Below are 24,258 nucleotides of genomic sequence, written 5' to 3' on the forward strand. Positions count from 1 at the left end.
TATAAAAGTTTAAGGTGTTGCTGCGCAAAAGGGGTCGGACACAGGGCTCAGGGCTGAGGGAGGGTGTAGAGGATGTAGAGTGTAGAGCGCTGTAGAGCTGTAGAGATGTAGAGCGCTCTGGAGCGCTGTAGAGCTGTAGAGCTCTACATCCGCCGCGTGACGATGCGCCTCCGTTGTAGAGCGATGTAGAGGCGCTCTACAACGTGAAATCTCTACAACAAACTCTACATCATAAAGCGGCGAACGGCCGCGAACGAGGCACGGTCGCTCTCCGACATGAGGCGCGTTGCACTTGCCAGTGCTGCCCTGGCCTTCTGTCTGCCCGCCCAATGGGTGGCAGGTGCCTCTGCTGCTGTGACATGCCTCACGGCTGCGACTGGCCGGCGCCTCGGCGCGTCAGCTCGGCTCGGCGTAGCGATAGTGGCCAGCGCAACTCGCCTGGACTCAACGCTCAGCCAGGAGCTCCCGCACGCGCTGGCGCGAGGCATGGGCATGCAACGCGTCTGAATGCTCGCCTCGCCTCGCGCAAATGCGACCGTCCTCGCAGCCGACAGTCCACCGCCTGCTAAAGAAGCACTGCGACGAATGCGGCACCGGCGACACATAGCAGGCTGGTCATGACGCAGTTATAGGGTGTTGTGTGCCGTCGGAGTGACTCTCTGTGTGTCAGGGATAGTCAGGGCTGTCCATCAGAGCTCCAGTAAGCTCGGAGACACCCCACATTAGCGCGGCTCGACCTCTTTGAGTCACTGCCTTCCCGGCGGTTTGGCTGTAGAGCCTCTACAACAAACTCTACAGCAAAATCGCGCTCTACATCGCTCTACAACGCACCCGCATCGTCACGCGGCGGATGTAGAGCTCTACAGCTCTACAGCGCTCCAGAGCGCTCTACATCTCTACAGCTCTACAGCGCTCTACACTCTACATCCTCTACACCCTCCCTCAGAGCCAACCCGACCGACCCCCCCCCCCCTCGGTCTGTGCTCCGACCGACCGGACCCCCCCTCCGGTCTGCGGTCTTCCGCGGCCGTCGACCGGACCCGCGGTCCTCGGTCGGTCTGCGCTGGGCGCTCAACCCGCAAACTCGGCCTGTTGCTGTTCACTACAAGATGACGCTCGTATTAGCCACCCTTTATGTCTTGCGCGGTCAAAACCCTGCAGATGGTAATGCGGGAGGTGCCGAGCTTCCCGCCCTTAAATTCTTTTAACACGGCTCCAGTGGTGTACCTGTGTTAGTGCCAGTGCGCGCCAGTCCCGTGCCGATGGAGCACTTGGAGCACTTGGAGTGCGGTCATTAACCTCACGTCCAGGACCGGGGAGCTAAGAAGCGCACCCAGTTGGCCGGACGCTCGGCATCGGGTTACGGGCTAGAGAGCCCTAGCCCCGGGGGTGCGCGGTCGCAGGGCCATAACACGTCTCCGAGGGATAGTTCCGTGTACCAGGTTGCCCCTTAACTGCAGAACGCACCCTCTTCCTCGACAAAATGTCAAAATTCTTTTAACATGAAGCACATGTAGTGGCGGTGCCGATAGGTGTACATGAGGCCGGCGCCGTTCCTCCTGCTGCTCCTCCCGGCTCCCTCCCTCCAAAAAATCAGCGACGGCGTCGCCAAGCTGAGCTCGCAGGATACGGAGCAGTACCTCACCAAGTTCTCCTTTTCGCCGCGTGTGGCGTCGCTGCTCAACATCTCGTTTCACGTGGCGGAGCGCGAGTACTTTGACCGGCACCAGCACGAGCTCACGCTCTGTCTCTACTCGGACACCGATTGGCCCCGCTTCCGCCGCGCGATGACCAAGGGCTCGCTCTGCTCCGAGAGGCAGCGGCTGGCGTCGTGGTCGGCCAAGGTGCAGCCGGAGGTGACCTACCGGCCAGGCACGGGATACCGGCACGACTTTGACTGGGCGGGCACGCTCACCGCGCCAAAGGGGCGTGCGCACTACTGGTACGCCATGCTGATGGACTGCTACCTCGAGGAGTACGACGCCCACCCGCCGCCCCTCAACTACCGGCTCATCTTCATGAACGGTGGCGCGCTCTCTGTGGCGCGTATGGACAGTCTCTCTCAGCGCCACCCAAGCTCGCACGACCCCTCCGAACGAGTCGCCTCCCAGCCTCCTTCTTCTCTCCCCGCAGGCGAGTCGCACCTGCCTGCGGACGAGTCGGGCATGGCGACCATCAACGGGCTCGCGCTGCTCGGCATGCTCGCCCACGGCGCGAAGACGCAGAAAGCCGCGCGGCGATAACAGTTGTGCTGGCGAACAGGCATGCTCGCCTACGGCGCGCTCTACTTTTTCTCGCTCTACTCGCGCTTCGCCGAGCAGCGGCAGCTCGCTGCGCCCCGCCACCGTCGTGTCGGCACGTCTCTTTTCACGGCGCCCTTCTTTCTCTTGGTGTTAGGCAGCTGCACCTCATCACCGTCGTGTTTGCGCTCGCCTACGCGCTGCAGGCCGCCTCGGTCCTGTGCGAGCTCTGCCACTTGCGCGCCTTCGCCGCGGACGGCAAGGGCTTGCGGTGGCGGCACACTTGGCTGGCGCTTGACTTTGGCTCTGGCCTGCTGCAGTCCATCTCCGAGCTCTCGATCTCGCTGCTCCTCATCTCGCTCGCCTTCGGTTGGACGCTCGGCCTCGAGTCGCAGGAGCCGCTGGCGGGGCTGGGTGGCAAGCTGCTCGAGGGACTCCACCGGCCGGCGAGGTCTAGCCGAGATGTGGCCGAGACCTAGGTGAGAGACCGAGGCGAGAGACAGCCGACAGCCAACAGACGGCCGACAGACAGCCGACAGACGAGAGACGAGAGACAGCCCGCGATCTCCCCACCCCTCCCTCCGGCGTCGCATCCCCGGCCTCGCTCGTCGCGAACGGTCAGGCGCGGCTGCTGCGCGGGCTGCAGTCCCCTTCCGTCTGGCTGCTCAGCGGCATCGGCGGCGCGCAGCTGCTGCTGCAGGCGGCGGGCCGGAGGTACGAGGAGGACTTCAACCACTTCCACGACCACGAGCACTGGCCCGGCCTCGCCCTGCTCGCCATACGGCTCGGGCTCTGCGCCCTGTTCGCCTTCGCGCTGCGCCGCTCGCTCTCGCTCGAGCGGCAGCCCGAGGTGAAGTGCTGGCGAGATAGCACCTCAGCCCCGCTACTGCGTCGCCTGCGTTTGGTGTCCGCCGCCGCCAGCCGGGAAGGCCAGGTAGGAGATTGCGTGAGGCGGACCACGTCAGCCGTCTCCGCGACTCTCCTAGGTCGCCTCCTTTCTGCGGCGGCTTCTCGTGTACGGCCTCTGCTGGTTCCTCTGCCTGCCGCTGCTCGTCCTTCTGGCGGCGCTGCTGCCGCCGTACCGCCGCCACCAGCTCGTCGCGGGCGGCGCGATCGTGCTGCAGGCGGCTGCGCTCGCCCGAGATGCGCCGAGATGCGCCGGGATGAGCCGAGATCATGCTGCAGGCGGCTGCGCTCGCGCTGCTCTCGCGCCTCTTTGTCACTTCGTCCGAGTTTTACAAGATCTCGTCGCTCTCGCACCTCGGCTTCTCGCTCGAGGGAGGGCCGGGGCTCGGCGGAGGCGCCTCTCACACACTCACACACTCTCACACTCACACACACACACACACACTCACACACACACACACACACACACACACACACACACACACACACACGCATCACACACACACACACACACGCATCACACGCACACACGCACACATACACGATCACAAACTCACCGCTCACCCACGCACACTGGCCTTGCACTTGTGAATGCCGTGGGCTCCAAGTCTAGCGGAGACGTTGACCTGACCTCACCCCACCGCAGGCGCCTCTCGCCTCAAGGGCAAGCTCTGCGTTGACTGAGCGGCGCCACGGCGCTGTGTCTCGCGGCAGCGGATCCCGTTACTCAGGCCACTCGGGGGGTAGGAGGGTGGGGGAGGGGGGGCGCAGCCGGGGAGGGAGGAAGGGGAGGCGAGCGGCCCTGATGGTGCCGCCGAACGCAAACATCAAATACCTCGCCCCCCCTCCCCGCCACCGATCGCGCGCATGTCGCACAGGGTGGCGGCCTTCTTCGCTCTGCGCGGCTTCCGTTATCGATTTCCCTCTTGTGTGGGTCGCGCCAGCACAGCGAGAGGAGCCGAGCTGTCAGACGCGACGCGAGAGAGATTCTGAAGTGTCGGCGGAGAGAGAGGTCAAAACTAGGGCGTAGGGGGGCGCGCGGGGGGTAGCGCTACATGTACACGATGTGTAGTGGGGCGCAAAAAGAGTGACAAGACACAAGAGACACGAGTCGCTCAAAAAAGAGACGAGAGCGGAGAGAGAGCGTGTTAACCCGTTAAGAGACAACACACGTGAGAGTAATTTGAAATTTCGAATTCAACTTATGGCGGCAGGGGCACACTCGAGACCTCTCCTCACCCGGTCGCATCGAGCATGACGCTCTCCACGTTTGAGCTCGCGTCCTGCTCGAGCATCGCCACGCACGCGTCCGCCACCGCCCGCGGCGCGAGGAACTTTGACGTGTCGACCGACGGCGCGCCCGCCGCCGCAAAGCCGCGCGCCGCGTCCTCCCACCACGGCGTTGCGACGCCCGCGGGGCATACGAGGCCGCACTTGACGTGCGAGTGGCCACCTGCCTTGAGCTCGGCGCGCAGGCTGAGCACGAGGCCGTTGACCGCGTACTTGGTCGCGCAGTAAGGCGCGGCCTGCGCGCTGGGCCGCGAGCCCATCACGCTGGACGTGACGACAACCTGCGACTGCCGGCCAGCCTTGAGCGCGGGAAGGGAGGCTCTGAGCCAGAGGAAGACACCGCGCACGTTCGTGCGAAACATCTGGTCGAAGCGCTCGACGTCGAACTCCTCCAGCGGGTAGCGCCCTCCGCCGATGCCGGCGTTGATGCAGAGGCCGAAGAACGGCACGCCGTCGAAGAACTTCATCGCCTGGTGGCGCAGAGGCAGGGCTGACGCTAGAGCTTCAGGCAGGTGGCAAGTCGGGTACGGGCCTCGTCAAACTGCCGATTGACGGTGGGCTCGTCGCCCGTGTCGCCCGACGAGTAATGGATGCTTCGAGAGCCAGACGCTTCGATCGACTGCACCAGTGGCGCCAGCTCCGTCTCGGCCAGCGGGCGAGTTCCCGTGACATAGACCTTGTACCGCTCGCCTCCATTTTGCAGCAGCGCTGTCGCCAGAGCGAGGCCGATGCCGCTCGAGCCTCCAGTGATGATGACGCCGCGCCGCGCTGGCTTCGACGCCGTCATGGCGGCCGCGAGCTTCATCGAAAGAGCTTTCCGGCACACCTCAACGAAGCCTTCTCCTTTCCACCCTCGAGAAAACAAAGAATTCATCGTGCGTCCAAGTGCTCCAAGGTGATTACAAGCGACTCGAGGGGCCAGGATACGCCGCGAGGAGGACGGAGTTGCGCCGAAAGGCGAAAGAAGCCGCGAGAGCAAGGGAACGGCAGGCGGCGGCGTCGCAGGACGAGACAGAAGAGAACGACGCGACAGAGGAGGAAATGACAAGGGAGAGAACGACGAGAGTGGGACGACCGCGAGGTGGCATGAAGGCTGCAGCGAGAAGCGGCGAGAGACTGCGAAGAGAGATAGGAAGAGGCAGACTCCCTAGGGTGGGCGACGGCTAGCGCATCACACACCTCTCCTTAAAATCCCTGTGTGGTGGCGGCGTGCCGTCCTCCCATCCCTCCCTTGGGTTGCCCGTTTTCTTTCTTTTTTGGCACCAACAGTGGTGGCGGCGTGCCGTCCTCCCATCCCTCCCTTGGGTTGTCTCTTTTCTTTCTTTCTTTTGTGATTACAAGCCACGCCGAACGTACTGAACGCAGAGCCGAACGGGAGGAAGCCGGGGAAGACGAACCCGAGGAGGGCGAAACACCTGTGGTAATCCCGTCGGCAGCTGTCACGATGCACCCGAAGGGGACCCCAGCGCCAGCATCAACCATCATCCGTGGAGGTACAAACAAGTGTTCGAAGAGAGAGTGGACCTGAGCAACGATACGACCTGGCGGCAAATGATCGCAGTGGGCGTCAGAACACAGAAGACTCGTCCTTGCCGCTTGCGCGAGGAGAGCTCGATAAACTCGAGGGGCCAAACTATGCCGCGAGGAGGGCAGAGCTGCGACGAAAGGCGAAAGAAGCAGCGAGAGCAAGGGAGCGGCAGGCGGCGGCGGCGTCGCAGGACGAGGCAGAGGAGGGCGACGCGACAGAGGAAGAAGCGACCAGGGAGAGAACGACGAGAGTCGAGAGTGGGACGACCGCGAGATGGCATGAAGGTTCGCCCCTGTTGTACAAGAAAGAAAGAAAGAAAACGGGCTGCAAGTGCACGGAAACCCATGGGAGGGATGGGAGGACGGCACGCCGCCACCACACAGGGATTTTAAGGAGAGGGGTGTTCGCCCACCCTTTGGGCGTCCGCCTCTTCCTATCTCTCTTCGCAGTCTCTCGCCGATTCGCGCGACACCCTCCCTTGGCTTCTCTGTTTTCTTTCTGTCTTTCTTTCTTTTAGGTGTACCTGTGTTAGTGCCAGTGCGCGCCAGTCCCGTGCCCAGTGTTGTGCGAGGGAGTTTTGTTGTAAAATTCTTTTAGGGACACCCTGAGATGTCATGAGAAAGAAACCCGCGATGTCAACTGCGCACAGGGCGTCTGTCCTTACAAGATCCTGCTCGTGCAGGTGGGGACCTGTCCTTCTCCCACCCCTCGTCATTGGTGTGTCCGTTTTTTTCTTTATGTCTGTCGACGGGTTGCCGAAATTCCACCCATCACAGATTCATTCACAGTCTGAGAAGGAGCATCTAAGACTTCCCAACAACAAAGAAACCTACAATTACACAAACAACTCTAACCAATTTGCAATTACAGTCTAGGAGGAGAAATTCTTGCATTTTTGCTCTCTGCGAAGAGAGCAGCTGCAAGCCCATCCACCCTTATTGCTTATATTTCAGGAGCCCGGTGTTCGGCTGGTGTTCGGCGATTGAGCGCCTGCCTCCCTCTCCTCTCGCTCTCCGGCTGCGGCCTGCGCGCATGTGACCGTTGCGGCCATGCGTCCTCCGAGTCGGCGTCTAGCGCGCGCGATAAGGATTTTGCTTGCCTTCCCTGGGACCCCGTGTTGCATTTCCGACTGTCACTGTGGTCTGTGCGATTTCGGGGCCCGGGGTTGTGCGTTTGTGAGAGATTTTTAGCAATACCAAACAACTCTAACACTCACACGTCATTTGGGGCCTGGCTGGAGCCGTTGTTGCGTTTGTGTGAATGTCCCACCCCCCTGCGCGCGGGCCTTCTAGGCCCGCGGGCAGTCTCCCCCCATTCCCAGGGCCTCCAGGGCTCGCACCTCAACCTCTCACAGACCAGCGCGCAGCGGCATAGGCGTTTCTTTGTATTTTCTTCTCAATAACAAGGCTGTGAAATAGGAGGTATTTTCTTCTCAATAACAAGGCTGTGAACAAGTCTACCCCCCAGGGCTGGCTGCGTGCCGGTTGCGTTAGGACCTCTGCGGCCCTCCGCCCAATGCCCAAATCGAAGCGCGCGCAGAAGGTTACCCTCTCGAAGACGGTGAGCAAGGGCCGGGAGCGCAAGGTCGCCATCATTGACGAGGTGCGGGACTGCGTCGACCGGTACAAGTCGGTGCTCGTGTTCGAGGCCAACAACATGCGGAACGCGGCGCTCAAGGACGTGCGCGTAAGGCTGCGGTCCAGCCGCATCTTCTTTGGCCGCAACAAGCTGATCGCCGCTGCGCTCGGCCGGACGGCTGCGGACGCGTACCGCGCCGGCCTGGACGAGGTCGCCGACGGCTTGCTCGGCGGCGAGGCTGGGCTCATCTTCACAGACGAGTCGCTCGAGGCGGTGCAGCAGGCTCTGGCCGAGTCTCGGGTGCCCGAGTATGCGCGCGCGGGCTTTGAGGCGACGGAGGACGTCGTCTTGCCGCAGGGCGTGCTCAGCCAGTTTGCGGGCTCGATGGAGCCGTACCTGCGCAAGCTGGGGCTGCCGACCAAGCTGCAGGCGGGCGCGGTGCAGCTGCTGTGCGACTACACGGTGTGCAAGGCGGGGGACGTGGTCAGCTCGGACCAGGCCAAGCTGATGCAGCTGCTCGACGTCAAGCAGGCCCTGTTTGAGCTGACGCTCACCTGCCGCTGGAGCGAGGGGCAGTTCCAAAGGCTCGCGGCCTGAACTCTTCATGGCTCAGGGCACCAGTGCGTCCGGTCCCGTGCCGCTTGCGTCCGGTGCGCCCGGGCAACTGGCCGAGAGCGGCTTATGTCTTGCCCTTGCGTGGGCTCAGCCCCTGTGTGGGGCGAGGGCCCTCTGGGGCGAGGCCTCTGCGCGCGACCGCGAGCTCCTCCTGCACCGGCGGAGTGCACTCGACGGCGGTGCGGTGTGAGCGCCGTCGTCTCCCGGACGCGTATAAATGTGTGATGTCCGTTTTAGCAAGCGGTGCGGACGTGCGGTCGCGCTCGGCGCTGCCACGCTTGCGCTGCCGGCGCTGCCGCGCCTACCGCCTAGCCGCGCACCGCGCAGCGCGCTGCAGCGGCGCTGGCGCCGTCGGTCTCTGCGTGTGAGGCGCCGGCCGCGGCGCGGCGGGGTCGGTGCGTAGGTCGGCGTACTGGCTACTGCGTTTTATGCGTACTGAGATGCAACTGACCCTCTCGCACTCACATTACTCTAGATACACACACCGCGCGCCATGCACGTAAGCTGAGCTGCTGGGTCAGCGACAGCGTGGCGCGGACGCGGGACCGCGGAGATTTCTTCGGAGGGTGATCGTGTGCCGATGGTATTACGCATTTACGCGCACTACGTATATGCGACTCGGAGAGTGACACAGTGTCCTGGCTTGGGAAGGCATACATGCGTTTTGCGTTTTTGAGACCTCTTTGTGCGTCTCATACACCCAGGGTCAGCGGCGGATCGCTCAAGCCCCGCGAGCAGTAACTGAGTTTGCAGTGTTTGCACGAGACCAGTCCGAGAGTGCGCAATTCGGCAAACCACGGACCGGATCAACGAGAAGTGTGCTCAATCGAAGAAGCAGGTCACGGTCTCTTGCCGGCGATGGGCCGCATCCGGCTGTGAGCAGAGATCACCTGGCCAATAGTCACAGGCACCCCAACCGGGAGCGCTGCACTCAGGTTGTGGCTCTGACCCAACGGCTCCGCCACCCGCGCCTCTGCATGTCGCGCAGCATGCCTGCGAGTCTGGTCGCCGAGCAGAGCACTGCGACACATGGTGACGCCCGTCGCGGCCGTGCCCAGAGCAAAGGGGAAGGCGCAGAAGAGGGCGGCGCTGCCCAGAACCTCCATTCTCGCGACCTTTCGGTCGTGCGTCCTCCAAAAGCGCCAAATCGTAACGAGCTTAGTTTCATTACACGCGCGTTGCTTCTTTCGGCATTTTTGCTGGCGGGCCTTGGCGCGGCGTGAGAGCTCAGATTGTTTGTAAAACGAACTCGGGGGGCACAGGACGCGGCACGGACGGGGCACACACGCCAGCCAGGCTACAAAAGCACAAACACGGAGGAGGGAGGCACGTATGGGGGAGGAGGACAGGGTCCACACCTGCACGAGCAGGATTTTGGAAGGACGATCAGGGGCACAGGTGGGGCTCTCCTGCTCCTGACAAGGGACACGACAGGCTCGCAGCGCGGTGCACGGTGGACTCCCAACTCCACTGGCGGTCTCATCTCAGCAGCAGGGTTTGCGTTGGGAATGACGAAAGAATTTTTAGTTAGCCGGGACAGGGTTCCGGCTCCTAGCCAGATTGGGGGTCTGTTGACCACGGTTAGACCCTATGCAAAGGTAGGTAGGTCCGGTTTTGACCGCCCCAGAGGGTCCGGTTTTGACCGCCCCAGAGGGCCCCGCAATAGGTAGGTAGGTGGTGGTGTGTGTGTGTGGGGGGGGGGGTGGGGGGGGGGGGGGGGTGAAAAAAACCGTTTCGCGCGGGAGACGGCGCGTTTAGCCGCGAACGGGGCCATGCTCTGGGGCGGGCTCGCGAGCGGCGCGCACCGCGGTACAAGCCGGCGCGCGGCGGGTGCTGGGAGCCTATTCACAGAGGGCTAACGGGCATTTTTTCGCTTCGCTGCGCGGCCTGGGAATAGGTAGGTAGGTGGGGCACGGAGCCTGGCGATTGGCGCCCGCAATAGGTAGGTAGGTAGGGCGTTTTGGTGCGAGTCATGGTCAACAGACCCCCTATCTGGCGCGCAACCTTCTTTTGTAGACCGCTAGGATTGAGAGAGCAGCCTCGCTCTCAATCCTAGAAGTCGAAGGATTGTGAGCAGCTCCTCGCAATCGTAGCATCTCTGTACGATTGTGAGCGCCTACGGCTACGCTCGCAATCCTACATCTTCTAGGACTAAGAGCAGCTCCGCTCCCAAGGTGACTGGTGACGCCTACGACTACTACCAGCGCTCGCAATCCGAGCAAAGTCTAGGATTGCGAGCAGCTTTGCCCACAATCCGAGCATCATACCTCCGATTGCGAGCAGTAGCGCTCGCAATCCTAGAACTTTCGCCGATTTGGGAGTGCCCTCTGTGCGCCTGCTAGCAATGGAAGCAATCCTTGGATCTTGGCGGTCTAGGGTACCATACTTGACACCTCTCCTTGGCGCCTCGTCTTTTCCTACCAAACGAGCGCGATCTGGGGGCGGGTTACAGCGTCTGGGGGCGGGCTACATGCGCTCGCGGGGCTGCCCCACGTGGCGGGCCTCGAGCCGATGGACCCAGCCGAGGTGCCCAACCAGTTGGAGCGGCGCCGACGCGCTCGCCTTCCCTGGGACAGGGGTGCAATATGCCCCAGTATATCCCAATATATTCACAGCGCATGTCACAGCACTTCTTCAGTAGAGAGCCGGTGAGCCGGTGTGTGTGCCAGTCCGCGCCAGTCCGCGCCCTTGTCGTGCCAGTGTGCTGTGAGAGAGGCTTGTATTTTAAGAATTCTTCAGTAGAGAGAGAAAGCGAGGGACAGTTCGCGGAACTGTGGCCTGGGTGTCGCGCCGGATCGCGCGTCTTCCACCTGGTCATTCCGACGCTCCAGCCGGCTCGTCCTCGAGTAGCGAGAAGTCGGCTTTTCAGAGGAGGCGCAGCCGAGCCGCCAGTCCTCGCAGCGCTTCAGACATGCTACGCACGCTCGCGCGAGGCGGCGCGGCGACGGTCGGCATCGGCGGGACAGCCTTGGCGGCGTACGCCTACGGCGATCCCGGATTCGGCCGGCAAGTCTCGTTTTGGCGCGTCACTGGGCCGGCGGTGCTGAGCTACGCCGCCTGCTCTGCAAAGCACAAGAAGAGCGACGCTGACACGAAAGCGCGGGCCTTTGCTGCGCTGCACGACCACTATTCGAAGGTCTCATTGGACCTGATCCTGGAGCTTCGAGGGCTGTACATCAAATTTGGGCAAGCGGCCGCTTCAAGCCCCTTCGTGCCTCAGGCGTACCGTACGCAGTTCAAGGTGCTGCAGAATGACGTGCCGAGCGAGGATTTCGCGGCCATCAAGCAGGTGGTGGAGGAGGAGCTAGGTCCCCTCGACGAGCTCTTCGAAGAGTTCAGCGAGTCTGCGTGCGGTGCAGCTAGCATTGGCCAGGCTCACGTCGCCAAGCTGCGGACAACAGGCGAGACAGTCGTCGTGAAGGTGCAGTACCCGTCCGCCGCTCGCATATTTTTGGCCGACGCGCAGTGCCTCCGCACGCTCATTTCCCTAGCCAACCCGGAGGCGCTGCCCGCCTTTGAGGAGTTCGAGAAGCAGCTGGCCCTCGAGCTCGACTACCGCGCGGAACTCGCCAACCTGACCGCCATCTTCGACGCCATTATGCCTACCTTTGCCGACCGCGTCGTCGTGCCGCGGGCGCACAGCACGCTCAGCACGGGCAGGGTGCTCACTTTAGAGTACCTGCCTGGGCCGAAGCTCGAGGGCGAGATGCGGCGGCAGATGGCCGCGCTGGGGATGCGCGTCGACGAATCTGAGTCGATGCGCGACTGGATCCAGCGCCTTGAGGCGCAGACGACGCAGCCGGCAACGGAGGCCGACGACGACGAACGAGAGCCGTGGCGCGCGTGGCTGGGGCGTGTCGGCGCGCGCGTGGTGGGCATCGACGCGGCGCTGTGGGTAGTTGGCAAGGTGCTTGCCACGGGCGGCGCTGCTGGCGGCGCGGGCGGGCTGCGGAGTCAGGAGGAGCTGCGCACGTGCTTGCACTCGCTCGTCGAGGTCCACGGCTTCGAGATCTTTGTGCACGGGCTCTTCAATGCGGACCCTCACCCGGGGAATCTCATCGCGATGGGCGATGGGAAGGTCGGGCTGATCGACTACGGTCAGTGCAAGCGTCTGGAGGAGGGGCCAAGACGAGCTATTGCGGAGCTCATGGTCAAGGTGGCCGACGACGCGCCGCACGCAGAGGTGGCGGCGGCGTTTCGCCGCGTGGGCGTGCGCACGGAGCATGGAGGCGACGAGTTCCTCGGCAAAATGGCGCGGCTGATGTTTGGGCGCGTCTCGGTCGAAATGCTCGAGCCCAAGTGGCACCGCGATCTGCACAAGACCGACAAGATGACGCATTACCCGCCCGACCTGCTCATGGTGCACCGCGTCGCCCTCATCCTCCGCGGCCTCAGCGTCGCGTGCCGCGAAAACGTGTCGATTGCCGAGCTTTGGCGTCCGCACGCCGCGGCCGCCTTGGACGCCGGGCCGGACTGACGTTCGGAGACGGAGCGGTTTTTACTGTGGTGGTGTCGGTTTTCATTGCTCAGTGCTTCTCGCGCGCGCGGGGGGGAGGGGGGGGGGGGGGGCGTGCGCTAGGCGACAGTGCAGCGGTCCGGCGGATCGCGTCGACTCTTGTTGTCGTCCCTCTACCCCCTGTCCCCTGGAAGCTGAACTGGCACCCCACATCGTTTGAAAAATCCTCCCCCGCGCCCATTCCCTGCCCTCTCCCGGTCCCGGGACCCGGCTCCCGCCACACACTCCCCGTCAGAGCCCTCTCCCCTCTTGCACAACAGGAATTTTGACAATTAACCAACTCAGAACCTGCTGAACAAGCTCCTCACTGAAATAAGACAATGGGCATGCCCATCCCGGAGTGGTTCGACCCCACACAAACCCGGAGGGGTGATGCTAGGGTGATGAGAGCTGCCGCGGTCGCGGCGGTCTCAGGCCCAGTGAGGTAGTGCGCCAGACTATCCCGGATCCTGCTGAACAAGCTCCTCTTGTAGCTCGATCGGTCACACCGCCATCGCCGCCGACGTCTCCCAGGGAGATGATGGAGAGGGGGGAAGACACTGCTCGATCTACCCTCTGGGGTCCCCTCAGCAGCGTGCACCTCGATCCTGTACCGTGTTTGTTATGACCCCCCCCCAATGAACACACCAGTGAGGGAGGGCGAGACGATCGAGGGGTCCCGTACCATGCGGAATCGACCCTATCAAGTGTTCAAGTGCTCAATCTAAGAGGGCGCAAAACCGGAGGGGTGACGGGATGCTGTCGTTGATGGTCTCAGGCCCAGTGAGGTAGTGCATCGGACTATCCCGGATCCTGCTGAACAAGCTCCTCTTGTAGCTCGATCGGTCACACCGCCATCGCCGTCGGGGAGAGGGGGGACGACACTACTTCGGCAGCGTGCACCTCGATCCTGCACCGTGTTTGTTATGACCCCCCCCAATGAACACACCAGTGAGGGAGGGCGAGACGATCGAGGGGTCCCGTACCATGCGGAATCGACCCTATCAAGTGCTCAAGTGCTCAAGAGGGCTAGAGCAAGAAGAGAGAGGGAGAACACAAGGCAAATAACGCACGTCCTCCCCGTTCGCGCATCGCGGCGGCCGACCGACACAATGCACGAGCGCAAGGTGTGCTTCCTTGAGCACTTGAGCACTGGATAGGGTCGATTCCGCATGGTACGGGGCCCCTCGATCGTCTCGCCCTCCCTCACTGGTGTGTTCATTGGGGGGGGTCATAACAAACACGGTGCAGGATCGAGGTGCACGCTGCCGAAGCAGTGTCGTCCCCCCTCTCCCCGACGGCGATGGCGGTGTGACCGATCGAGCTACAAGAGGAGCTTGTTCAGCAGGATCCGGGTTGGACTGGCGCACTACCTCACTGGGCCTGAGACCGCCGCACGCTTCCCGTCACCGTCTCGGGTTTGTGTGGGATCGAACCACTCCGGGATGAGCAAGCTCATCGTTCTGAGTTGTGCTGTCTCTTGCCTGGTTAATTGTCAAAATTCCTGTTGTGCAAGAGGGGAGGGGGCTCTGACGGAGTGTGTGGCGGGAGAGGGCAGGGAATGGGCGCGGGGGAGGGGGGGGGGCTGGGGGGGGCTCAGCCGTGCAAAAAGCATCAATTAATAATAGTAGTGAAGAAATATTGCTCGGCCGTTCATGAAGTCCGTCTCGATCTGGAGGAGACGGGTCAACCCCGTGAGGAACAGATCAGGTTCACATTGTCGTAGCCGGAGGGGATGTTGACCTTTAGCTCACTCGGGCAAACTCGATGAAACGGCGGACGGAAAACGCGTTCGCGGCCGCTCGCTCGCCGGAGAGCTATGCATGAAGCGGCCGGCGCGCGCGCCACCGCAGCTCACCGATGGAGCTCGCGCCGCGGCTCAATCCACAGGCGCAGCAGCACGGCGACGCATTCTCCAAGCACAGTGCCTGACGTTGCAGGTGCTCAGAGAGCGAGCAATAGTCGACAAAAGCCCAGATCTGAGCATAGCGGATCTCCATGTTGGTCGCGCCCTGCGAGAGGACAACCGCGGGCCTCGGATGCTTGCCCGGACGCGGACCCGCCGTGCGAGTTGCAGACCCGGAGGAGGCCAACCCAGCTCACCCCCAGAGAGGCCATGCCCAGGGTCAACCATAAAAGGGGGGTCCGTCCGTCCGTCTGTCTCGTGTGCTTCCTAGTCACCGCAGGCCTTTGCCTGCTGCACTCGACGTCCGTGTCTCTGGGCATCATCCCGAGCAGCCACCCGCCAGAGGACGGCATCCTCGGACACGGCTTTGGCGAGAAGCCCAAGAATGTGGACCCTTGGGACGCGGCTCACCGCTGGAAGGCGGTCGCCGAGAACCAGAAGGAGAACTTCCCGATTGTGCTGGCAATCTACTGGGCCACAGTCCTCGTCGGCGAGGCGGCGCCCGTGGAGGCGGTGAAGGGAAGCAAAGCGCCCTACTTCATGGTTGCGTACCTCCTCCTCCGCGTCGTCTACGCCGCATGCTACATCGTCGCCCTGGCGCCGTGGCGCTCACTGGCGTTCGCAGCCTCCAATTTCGGTGGGATGTACACCGTCTTTGTCATCGGTGTCTACCGCGCCTGCAAAGTCAGCACGCCAGCCCCGGCCGATGACTACGACCACTTCGCCACAGACGGTCCCGCGCCTCGCCGCTAATAAGTTTGCGGCACGCCCCGCACCGTCCGCTGTGCCGCATTTTTTGCCCGGAGTGAAAAGTCCAACGCGCTCGTCGGTGGCGGTGTCCCTCAACCTGCGCCGCGCTCGGCGAACCTCGACAGCGCCTTCGGTGGCATGCAGCTCTTTGCGCCTGAAGCCTGGAGTGAAGCTCCTCTGCTGCTCACACGCTCTGCACAGTTGGCACAGCCCACTGTGCGGCTGCCACAGCTGTGACAGCGATGGGCTCGCCCTCACTGGCCCTCAGTCACTTGTGCTGCGGCTTGTGTGAGCGACACTGCTCGGCGACTGCCGGCACACTGTGAGACCATGGGTGTGAAGTTAAACCACGCTCCACGCTACAGTACCAGCGCTTGTGGTCACATCGGCCCCGAGGCCAGATCCTTCTACTCTGTTGATGACAAGACTTGTCTACTGGCTGGAGCTGAGCAGGGAGGGCCCGGCGCACAACCCCTGTGGTCAACTCGCTCACGGGGTCCAGGCTGCGGTGGAGTCCAGGCTCCAGCACACCCCGTAGAGAATCATCGTACTTCGTAATATGAGGTGATCGATGCACCGTTCACAGTCCGTTGACCGTTGCAAAAGGAAACGGGGACAATGCGATGCAGTCTTCTCCGGCACAGGCGCACTCTCTCTCGCTCTCGAGCGCGAGAGCAACGAAAGACGTTGCCCGAGCGCGCACACACCCTTGTACAGATGTGTACACCACGAAACCATAGTCACAGCTCCTCTCGGTCTGGGAAGGCGGGCGAAGCAGGCGCGGTCGGGTAGTCCCCGACCATCTCCTTCGCCGCCTCCCCCTCAGCGGCGATCCAGTGGCGGCAGGAGAAGCCGGGGTGCATCACGGAACGCACCTCGTGCTCGAGCGTGTAGAGGAGCTCGCCCGTGTCCTTGTCAATGTCGCAGAACGAGTGAGGGGAGGTGCGGTGGGCGTGTGGGACGGGGATGGAGTACGCGCCGGGTCGGTGAGGTCCTTGAGCCGAAACTCGCTGTGCCGCAGCGCGTGTGCCAGCGAGTCGTACCGCAGGTGCGGGAAGCGAGGGTTGTTCCACACCAGGCCCGCCTCGCGGCTGCGCTCGTACACGGCGGCGAAGTCGTTTGTGTAGAGCGCGACGTGGTGGCCGTCGTACCGGCGGACGGGCGGCTCGCCTGGCAACGCCTCCGCGAACTGCAGCGACTGGTGGTGCCCGAGCCGCACCACGCAGACGGGCCGCCTCCCCTCTCGGCCAACCTGAGAGGCGGAGGCGGCGGGGGCGGAGGAGGTGACGGTGGGGGCAGCGAAGGCCCGAGTGCGCGCGGTGGCGATCTCGCGTGCTCTCGGGCCACCTCGGCGGTGGCGCCAAAGAGCCGCAAATAGAAGCGGCAGATGCCGGCGGCGGCGCCTTCTGGGACGTCGAAGCGCACGTACTGGATGCCCAGCCCTCGCGACGGACCGCCGGGCAGCGGCCTCTCCTCGCGCGGGTCGAGAAGCAGCTTCGGACCAAACCAGGTCTCTGCGCCCGCCCACTCGACCGCACGCAGACGGTTGCCAACCGGGCAGGTGATGCGGAGGCTGCCGTCGGCGCCAACCGCGTGCGTAGCGCTGGCGTCCTCCAGCCGCCGCTGCAGCGCTGCCAGCTCCTCAGTGGTGTACGCCAGCCCCACCTCGCCTCGCACGACCTGCGGACGTGGCGTGGTGTGGCGTGCGGTGTGTGGACTTGCGGAGGCAGCCTGGAGCTAGATGAGAGCGCGAAGTGTGAAATAGAGCACGCGAGCATGTGTCTCAGAACCTGCACGGAGTCCTCCGGCTCTCCGACGGGCAAGTGGAACTGCTGGAGGCCAAAGTTCGCCCAGTGGAGGCCCTGCATCGGCCCGCCGGCGGCCTGCACCTGCGAGCAGACGACCGCGCCTCGCGGGTCGTCGGCGCCGCCCATCACGCTGAACCAGAAGCGCGAGAGCTGCTCCGTCCACGTGCCGCCGGCGTTGATGTTGACGTGCTCCAGCGAGATGAGCGGCTCGTACCGGACCGGCAGATGCGGAATCGTGGTGGTCGAGGAGGAGGGCGCAGCAGCCGCGGACGCGACACGAAACAGCAACATGGGGCTGCTTGTGAAGGTAGGCGTGCGTATGAGCTCACTAGCTAGAGCTCACAGAGGAGGCCGTCATCGCATTCGGTTTCCTGGCTTCTTTCTGACTGTCGTTTCTCCCTTCTCGTCCGGGGTTGTGTTTTTGTGTGAAGGTAGGCACACTGCGACCTGGGTTCCGGCTCCTACCCAGATAGGGGGTCTACCCGCCCGGTTAGACCTATGCAATAGGTAGGCAGGTCCGGTTTTGACCGCCCCAGAGGGCCTACATACAACAGGTAGGATTTTTCTCTTTTTTCGCTTCGCTGCGCGGCCTGGGAGCTGGCCCTGGGTAGGTAGATAGGTAGGGCGTTTTTGGTGCGAGTCAGGGTGAACAGACCCCCTATCTGTGCGTATTCTCGTATCAATCACTGGCTCCGAGTAGAAAAAGAAAGAAAACATGTCAATAGCTCCGAGTAAGTAGAGGGGGCGTCCTGCAGTTAAGGGGAAACCCGGTACGCGGGGCCAACCCTCGGAGACCCGTGTTTACTTTACGGCCCTTTCCCTGCGAATGCGCACCGCCCCTAGCTAGGGGTCAGGGCTCTCTAGCCCGTAACCCGATGCCGATCATCTCCGGCTCGCTGGGTGCGCTTCTTAGCTCCCCGGCCCTGGATGTGAGGTTGCCGACTGCACTCCAAGTGCCCCCTATCTGGGTAGGAGCCGGAACCCGGCTGTGCGACTTACACGGACGGCACACTTGAATTCCCCGAGCTAAGTAAGCCTAAGGAACGGCCCTGGATGTGCGGTTACTCGGACTGGTCTGCACTCCAAGTGCTCGCCAAGTGTAAGCTGAGTGTAAGAGGAGTGCCGCACCGTGGTCCGTGGCTGCGTCTGCGGCGTGTTGCGGAGGTGGCTCCCGGCAGTCTCCCGGCTCCCGCGTCCCGGGGCCAATGGTTGGGTAGTAGGGCTAGAGGGTCGCTCTACACTTAGCCTCTGCAGCGAGCGAGCGCTCAACTTAGCCCCCGCACGGAGCCAGGCTCGGACTTAGACGCTGTATGGTCGGGGGCCATGAACTTAGACGACACAAGGCCAACTCCGGGTAAAACCGGGTATACCTGCAAAAGTCCAGGTTTACCCGAAAAATACCTGGTCCTGGACGCGTCCCGACCAACGTATGCCGCGCGCACGACGCCATATCGCCTTGTCCCAGGGCCAGTGCGCTACTTGCGGCGCGCAACTCCTGCTCAAGTACGCGCACCGTACCATGTGCTGCCGCTATGCGTGTCTTAAGGCGGCTGCGGCGAAGCGGCGGGCGCGGCATGCCGATGGCAGTGCGGACGATGCGGTTGCGATGTGTGGTCTGCTTCAAGATCGTGGCGGTGCTTGGCATGCACTTCTGCGATCCCAATCAGCTCATCGCAACGAAGCAGCGCAACAAGCTGGCTGCTGCCAACAAGGCCCTACTACCTCACGCGCGGATCGTTCAAAGAGGACCAGCATACACAGGCTTCTATGCGTTTGTTTGAGCTTGAGGCTATTTGTGAGAACTGTTTGGCTTGAAGATTGCGCTCAAGAAGAGCAACGAGAATCGGAAGAGGAGGATGCTGAGGCGGCGATTGCTGAGCATGAGAAGGATCGACCCGGATTAGAAGGCGCCCGCCGCAGTCGAAGAAAATTTGGGGGCTGCGCGCGCCGTACGTCAGTATTGCGTATATCGTTGATCACGGTGCTCGGTGGGAGCCTCTTGGCCCCAGGCCGTGCCACGGCAGCCTTAGCCCGCATAAGAGGCTGCCGCCGATCTTAGACCGCGTAAGCACCCCAGTGTGCACGTGCACACTTAGACCCGCTCAGCCTCGAGGCTCAGAACTTAGTAACGTACTTAGTCTACTGACTACTCTACGTTCTCTATCTACCCCCGCAAACCACCGCGAGGGTCCCCGCGGGCCCCCCCGGGCGGCGCCGGGGGAATTCAAGGGGACAGGGTAGAGACGAGAGGTGGAGACTCTGTCCTGTCTTCTCCGATGCACCGTTTTGGCGTGTTCATTTTGTTCAACCCATGAGTATCAGAGGATAATTGCATTCTAGGGTTCCAGAGGCAGAGCGGGGTCCGCCGCTTGGGCGGCTCGCTCTCACTCGTAGACCCACGCCTTGGAGTGGTCCTCCCACGAGACGACCTGAAGCAAGTCGATGGCCCGGGGAGGTCAGGGGAGTGGGAGAGGGTACCGGGCGCGGGAGGTCTCAACTCGGTGGGCGCGCGGGAATCAAAGGACTCGAGCTGCTGCAGCCAGCCTAGGGATCTCGGCGGATCTCGGCGGATCTCGACACGCACCTCGCCGTCCTTGAACCAGAGCGCAATCTCCTTTTCGGCGTTCTCGGCCGAGTCGGAGCCGTGGCAGATGTTGCGGCCGACGACGATGGAGAAGTCTCCGCGGATGGTGCCGGGCAGCGACTCCTGCGGGTTTGTCGCCCCGAGCATCTGCCGGCCCATCTTGACCGCATTCTCGCCCTGCCAAACCATGCAGCAGACGGGCCCGGAAAGCATGTATGAGAGCAGGTCCTGCGGGCGAGGCGCGGGTGATCGCAGTGTTCGCAGGTGGTCTCGGGTGATCTCGGGTGATCTCGAGTGATCTCGGAGGTCCACGACGAGGCGCAGAAAGAGTCTCAGGGAGCGTACGGCATGTCCGCACCGGGAAGAACTTCTTCTCGACGAGGTCGCAGTAGTGCTGGCGCAGCAGCGCCTCGTCCGCCTGGAAGAGCTTGAGCGCCTGCAGCTGGTAGCCGCGCTGCTCGAACCGCTGCACGATGTTGCCGACCAGGCCACGCTGCACCCCGTCCGGCTTAATCATGATGTACGTGCGCTCCATCTCCATCGCGGGCGAAGCGGCGCGCGGCGCGGCGTGGCGCAGCGGCGCGGTGCTGACACTGAGCGCCACGCAGAGCTGGGAGAGAGCGAGCATGGTCAGGGAAGTGGCTCGAAGGAGAAAAAAAATCGGGAGTAGTGCGCGGGAGCGGCGGGTGTGCGGGATGTCTGTGGGACCGAGAGAGCGATGTGCTTGTGTCCGCCTTGCGTTGTTTCATAACACCGAAGGCTAAGCTCAAAAAAAATGGCCGCAATACGATAACGGGCCCGCCGACGAGCCGGAAGGCCGAGGCCGGCGTGCGGCGGGCCCCACGAGTTTAGCCCGCTCCTCATGCCGATCGGCCTCAACGCCATCCCAGCCCTCCGGCACCCGATCCCCACCTGACGGCTGCCCGTCGTTGGCGCGCGGCTCCAAAAGCGCCTCGTCGAAGTAGTCACAGGTGACTCCAGGCACGTCTGGGGCGATGCCTACGCCGTCGTAGGTGCACGTGAACGCACCCTCGCACATGCAACCGTCCATGCACTCGAGCCGGGCGCGCTCGTACGCTTCGGAGGCGCGCCACTCGGTGATGCGTTCACCGTCGATCGGCTGTCCAGGTTGCTGTGGGTCGAGCAGCCAGTCACGGAAATCCTCAACCTCCGCCACGCCGAGAGCTGCCTCCGACGCGACCTTTGCCACCGCAGCGTCAAAGGCGATGCTGGCTGTGATTCCTTGCTCTCACGCTGCTCACGGCGGCGTCGCTGCTGGTTGGCCACTCATTTCGTCGCCCGCTCCCCTTGCGACATGGCGGCGGCCCTTCGCTTTGCGCCGCTTGCGAGCCCAGCGGTGAGCTGGTGATGCTGTGCTGTCGGCTGCGCTTGCCGGATGACTCCCCCACGACGCCAGCAGCCTTCCTGCGTGGTCGCCTGCGTCGCATCCTGCGTGGTCGCCTGCGTCGCATCCTGCGTGGTCGGTGGCCGGTGGCGGTTCGCGCTCTCGCTCCTTGCCCCCCATGCGCGCCGGCTGTTGGCTCCCGAGCTGAGGCCGACGATTTGCGGCGGGACGGCCGAGTTTGAATGAGCTGGTTCGCGGCTTCAAGAGCGGTCGGCGCTCCGGCACAAGAGCTCGACGAGCTAGATACTTGAGCTCAACCGCCGCCGCCTGCGCAAGAGCTCTCGACCGGAGTCGGACTTCAGACCCAACGCGGCCGTCAGAAATCACGCCTGCGTGGATCGCGTCACACCAATCCTCGCTACCCAACAACAACATACATATCCCCCTCGAGAACCTCGAGAGAGACCCAACGCCGTGCAAAAATCCCTGCCCTGCCTTCCACGTCACGCCGCGCCGCGCAAGTCAGCCTCGGATTTTGATGTCGTCGCGTCTGTCGCCGTGCCTGGCCGTGGTCGCGCTGCTCGCGATCGCAGCGTACACCTTGTACCGCACCCGAGCGGAGCACCGCGTCGAGATCCCTCCCGTGCGAGAGCTCGCGGTGGCGGTGCAGGCTGCCAACGGGCTCTACCTGGCTGTCGGCGAGGACGGGCTGGTGCGGGCAGGCAGCAGGTCGCCCACCGCGCAGCAGGCGGCGCGCTTCCGGTTGCTTCCAGTATCGCAGTCGTCCGCACACGAGCTGCAGCGCCTCTCCGCCGCCCACGAGCTCCGCTCCACCGCCACCAAGCGGCGGACGCGATCGGGATGTGAGTGCTCCGGCTTTTCGTCAGACTACGGATTCGGGCGGTACTGCCACGAGTGGGAGAGCTCCTTCGAAGACCCGTGGTGCTATGTCGACGACGCATGTGCCGGCGGACGCTCCAAACGGGGCTCCTTTGGCCGCAGGCATGAGACGTGCGCACTCGCGCCGCCGCCCTCGCCGCCGCCCTCGCCGCCGTTCCCGCCTCCGCCGCCGTACGTGGAGCCAAAGTGGCAGCCTCCGCCGGGGTGCAACTGCTCGGGCTACAGCAACGAGCACGGGTATGGCGCGCACTGCGCCGCGTGGGAGAAGCAGCACGACGAGTGGCAGACGCCGTGGTGCTATGTGGACGCCGCCTGCCCGTCCGGGCGCTCGGGCTCGTTCGGGCGCAAGCACGCGGACTGCGTGCAGCCGGTGGAGTCGTTTGGGGCGAGTCCGTTTGGAGGGGACGCCGGGCCGCGCAGCCTCGGCGAATCTCGGGGCGCGGGCGGGGCGCGGCGGCTCGAGGAGATCACGGTGCGCAGGTCTCGGTCGGAGGAGGTCATGATGTACTCTCGCTCGCGTCGCGAGCGCAAGTTTGCGCGGCGGGAGGCGGCCGAGAGGCAGGCGCAGGAGGTCGCCAGGCAGGCGTCTGACTTCTTTATGCTCGTCTCCGAGCGGACCGGCGCCTTCCTCGCCGTCGACCTGCCGCCGCACGACAGGGCGCCAAAGCTCCGCTCGACAGACGCGGCGGCCTGTGGGAGGTTGCCCGAGACCAACCCGAGATCGCCCGAGATTAGGCGCTGATGCTCCGCTCGACGGACGCGAAGCTGAGCGACGCCGCCGTCCTCGCGCGCATGCCAGACGGACGCATCCTCGCCGCCGCCGCACGGTCAGGCCCCTTCTCTCGTCGGCCACCTTCGCCGCAACACTCTCTCTGCGGCCCGCCCCCTCTCTCTGCCGCTCCCTCCCTCTCCGCTGCCATCGCCACCGCTTCCCTCGCCACCGCTCCCGCCGCAGCTGCTCCCGCCGCAGCTGCTCCCGCCGCCGCGCCCCCAGGTCCTTCCTCAATCTGTGCGGCCCCTTCTCCTCCCTCTCGTCCGGCGAGGCCGAGACGGGGCAGGCTGTCTGCGCGGGCGAGTCCGCCCATGGGCCGATCCGAGCTGTCTGCAACCAGCGTCTTCACGCGTCTGGCCGTGCGCAGGCACGCGCGAGTCGGCCGACGAGCCGCACTTCAAGCTGCTGCGCGGCAACCACGCCATGCAGATCAACACGACTGTGCTCCGCATTCAGCCACTGTGAGGGAAGAGCTGCGGGGCGCAGCGCCGCCAGCGCATGGCTTCCCCTCGGGCTCGTGTGCAGAATGGAGACAAGTGTGTAGCTGCGTGTGTCTCTGAGAGAGAGTCTCCGAGATAGCGTGGCGCGTACACGTATATGGCTTTGTGCGTGGTGATGGACCGAATTTGCGTTTTGCGCTGCCTCTTGCGCGCGTGTGTCTTGAGTGTAATTCACGATCAGGTTTTATATACGCGGCCCAGCGGGCGGTGCGGCGGGGCTTCCTTTGGTGTGCCTATACACAGTTGCTATTCTTTTTCCTTGGCGGCAACGCGATGGCGGCAAGGCCTCTCTGCGCGCCCGCCCTCGCCACGCCGAAGACCAACCGACGTCGGACCGCGGTGAGACCACGCCGCTCCCCGCGCCCGCCCGCGCCCGCAGCGTGAACACATACGCGCGTCCCTCACCGCACGGAAACATACGCGCCAGCCGCGCAGCAGCCTCACATGCAGCGCCGACCGCATGCTCGCGCCCTGGGCCGCCGACGACCCGGTCGGGCGGGCTGCGCGGCCGCCGTACACCATCAGGCAGGCGCGCGACCACTCGCAGCGCGCCGCAGCCCACCGCGCAGCCCTGCCAGCCAAAGCTGCGCCTCAAAGCTGCACAAACAGGCGCACAACAGAGCACAGCGCACAGTGCACGCCGGCGCGCGCGCAGCACACGCAGACGCACGCGCGATTCCAACACGCACACGCGCACAGCACGCGCGCATCGCACGCCAGCGCAGCGCCGCACACAGAGCACACTTGCCCACCAGCAGCAGCAGGCCTGCCACAATCCACATCTCACACACGCGCGCGCACACTCCCCACGCCGGCGCACGCATCGGGCGTCGCCGAGAGCAACTGAAGCAACCTTAAGCTGACTCCTGACCCCTCCAAGCCAACCCGTAAGCAGGCAGCATAAACAGCCACACAATGAGGCATCCTGCTGCAAAAAGGGGCACCTCGCTGCCTCCCGCTGCATCTCGTGGCATCTCGCGGCATCTCGCGGCATCTCGCGGCATCTCGCGGCATCTCGCCTAACCGCGCCTATCTCGCCAA

At 63.7% G+C, this 24,258-nt stretch overlaps 8 protein-coding genes across 8 annotated transcripts; 4 read left to right on the plus strand and 4 right to left on the minus strand.

The window, feature by feature from the left end:
* Nucleotides 1-1,538: 1,538 nt before the first annotated feature.
* EMIHUDRAFT_119350 (hypothetical protein) lies at nucleotides 1,539-3,830 on the plus strand (the record flags this gene model as incomplete). The annotated part of the gene is made up of 4 exons (XM_005767862.1): nucleotides 1,539-2,025; nucleotides 2,263-2,359; nucleotides 2,398-2,654; nucleotides 3,793-3,830. 4 exons carry the CDS (start codon nucleotides 1,539-1,541, stop codon nucleotides 3,828-3,830), a joined length of 879 nt encoding a protein of 292 aa, XP_005767919.1.
* Nucleotides 3,831-4,381: 551 nt separating this feature from the next.
* EMIHUDRAFT_245794 (hypothetical protein) lies at nucleotides 4,382-4,903 on the minus strand (the record flags this gene model as incomplete). Its single annotated transcript, XM_005767863.1, has 1 exon — nucleotides 4,382-4,903. The coding sequence occupies one exon, from the start codon at nucleotides 4,901-4,903 to the stop codon at nucleotides 4,382-4,384; it is 522 nt and encodes a 173-aa protein (XP_005767920.1).
* Nucleotides 4,904-4,932: 29 nt separating this feature from the next.
* On the minus strand, nucleotides 4,933-5,241 carry EMIHUDRAFT_245795 (hypothetical protein; the record flags this gene model as incomplete). Its single annotated transcript, XM_005767864.1, has 1 exon — nucleotides 4,933-5,241. One exon carries the CDS (start codon nucleotides 5,239-5,241, stop codon nucleotides 4,933-4,935), a length of 309 nt encoding a protein of 102 aa, XP_005767921.1.
* Nucleotides 5,242-7,454: 2,213 nt separating this feature from the next.
* On the plus strand, nucleotides 7,455-8,412 carry EMIHUDRAFT_445578 (hypothetical protein). Its single transcript, XM_005767865.1, has one exon. The coding sequence runs from the start codon at nucleotides 7,480-7,482 to the stop codon at nucleotides 8,137-8,139; it is 660 nt and encodes a 219-aa protein (XP_005767922.1). The 5' UTR covers nucleotides 7,455-7,479; the 3' UTR covers nucleotides 8,140-8,412.
* Nucleotides 8,413-11,068: 2,656 nt separating this feature from the next.
* On the plus strand, nucleotides 11,069-12,634 carry EMIHUDRAFT_119352 (ABC family protein; the record flags this gene model as incomplete). The annotated part of the gene is made up of 1 exon (XM_005767866.1): nucleotides 11,069-12,634. The coding sequence occupies one exon, from the start codon at nucleotides 11,069-11,071 to the stop codon at nucleotides 12,632-12,634; it is 1,566 nt and encodes a 521-aa protein (XP_005767923.1).
* Nucleotides 12,635-15,886: 3,252 nt separating this feature from the next.
* Nucleotides 15,887-17,407, minus strand: EMIHUDRAFT_470544 (hypothetical protein; the record flags this gene model as incomplete). The annotated part of the gene is made up of 4 exons (XM_005767867.1): nucleotides 15,887-16,219; nucleotides 16,384-16,560; nucleotides 16,656-16,988; nucleotides 17,099-17,407. 4 exons carry the CDS (start codon nucleotides 17,405-17,407, stop codon nucleotides 16,049-16,051), a joined length of 990 nt encoding a protein of 329 aa, XP_005767924.1. The 3' UTR covers nucleotides 15,887-16,048.
* Nucleotides 17,408-19,500: 2,093 nt separating this feature from the next.
* EMIHUDRAFT_76228 (hypothetical protein) lies at nucleotides 19,501-20,241 on the minus strand (the record flags this gene model as incomplete). Its single annotated transcript, XM_005767868.1, has 3 exons — nucleotides 19,501-19,545; nucleotides 19,701-19,928; nucleotides 20,059-20,241. 3 exons carry the CDS (start codon nucleotides 20,239-20,241, stop codon nucleotides 19,501-19,503), a joined length of 456 nt encoding a protein of 151 aa, XP_005767925.1.
* A 1,342-nt stretch (nucleotides 20,242-21,583) lies between these two features.
* EMIHUDRAFT_459313 (hypothetical protein) lies at nucleotides 21,584-23,408 on the plus strand (the record flags this gene model as incomplete). Its single annotated transcript, XM_005767869.1, has 7 exons — nucleotides 21,584-22,056; nucleotides 22,171-22,315; nucleotides 22,439-22,579; nucleotides 22,681-22,772; nucleotides 22,940-23,016; nucleotides 23,085-23,300; nucleotides 23,330-23,408. 6 exons carry the CDS (start codon nucleotides 21,584-21,586, stop codon nucleotides 23,180-23,182), a joined length of 1,026 nt encoding a protein of 341 aa, XP_005767926.1. The 3' UTR covers nucleotides 23,183-23,300; nucleotides 23,330-23,408.
* Between the last annotated feature and the right edge of the window lie 850 nt (nucleotides 23,409-24,258).

Source organism: Emiliania huxleyi (assembly GCF_000372725.1).
Source record: "Emiliania huxleyi CCMP1516 unplaced genomic scaffold EMIHUscaffold_477, whole genome shotgun sequence".
NCBI classification, from domain to species: domain Eukaryota; phylum Haptophyta; order Isochrysidales; family Noelaerhabdaceae; genus Emiliania; species Emiliania huxleyi.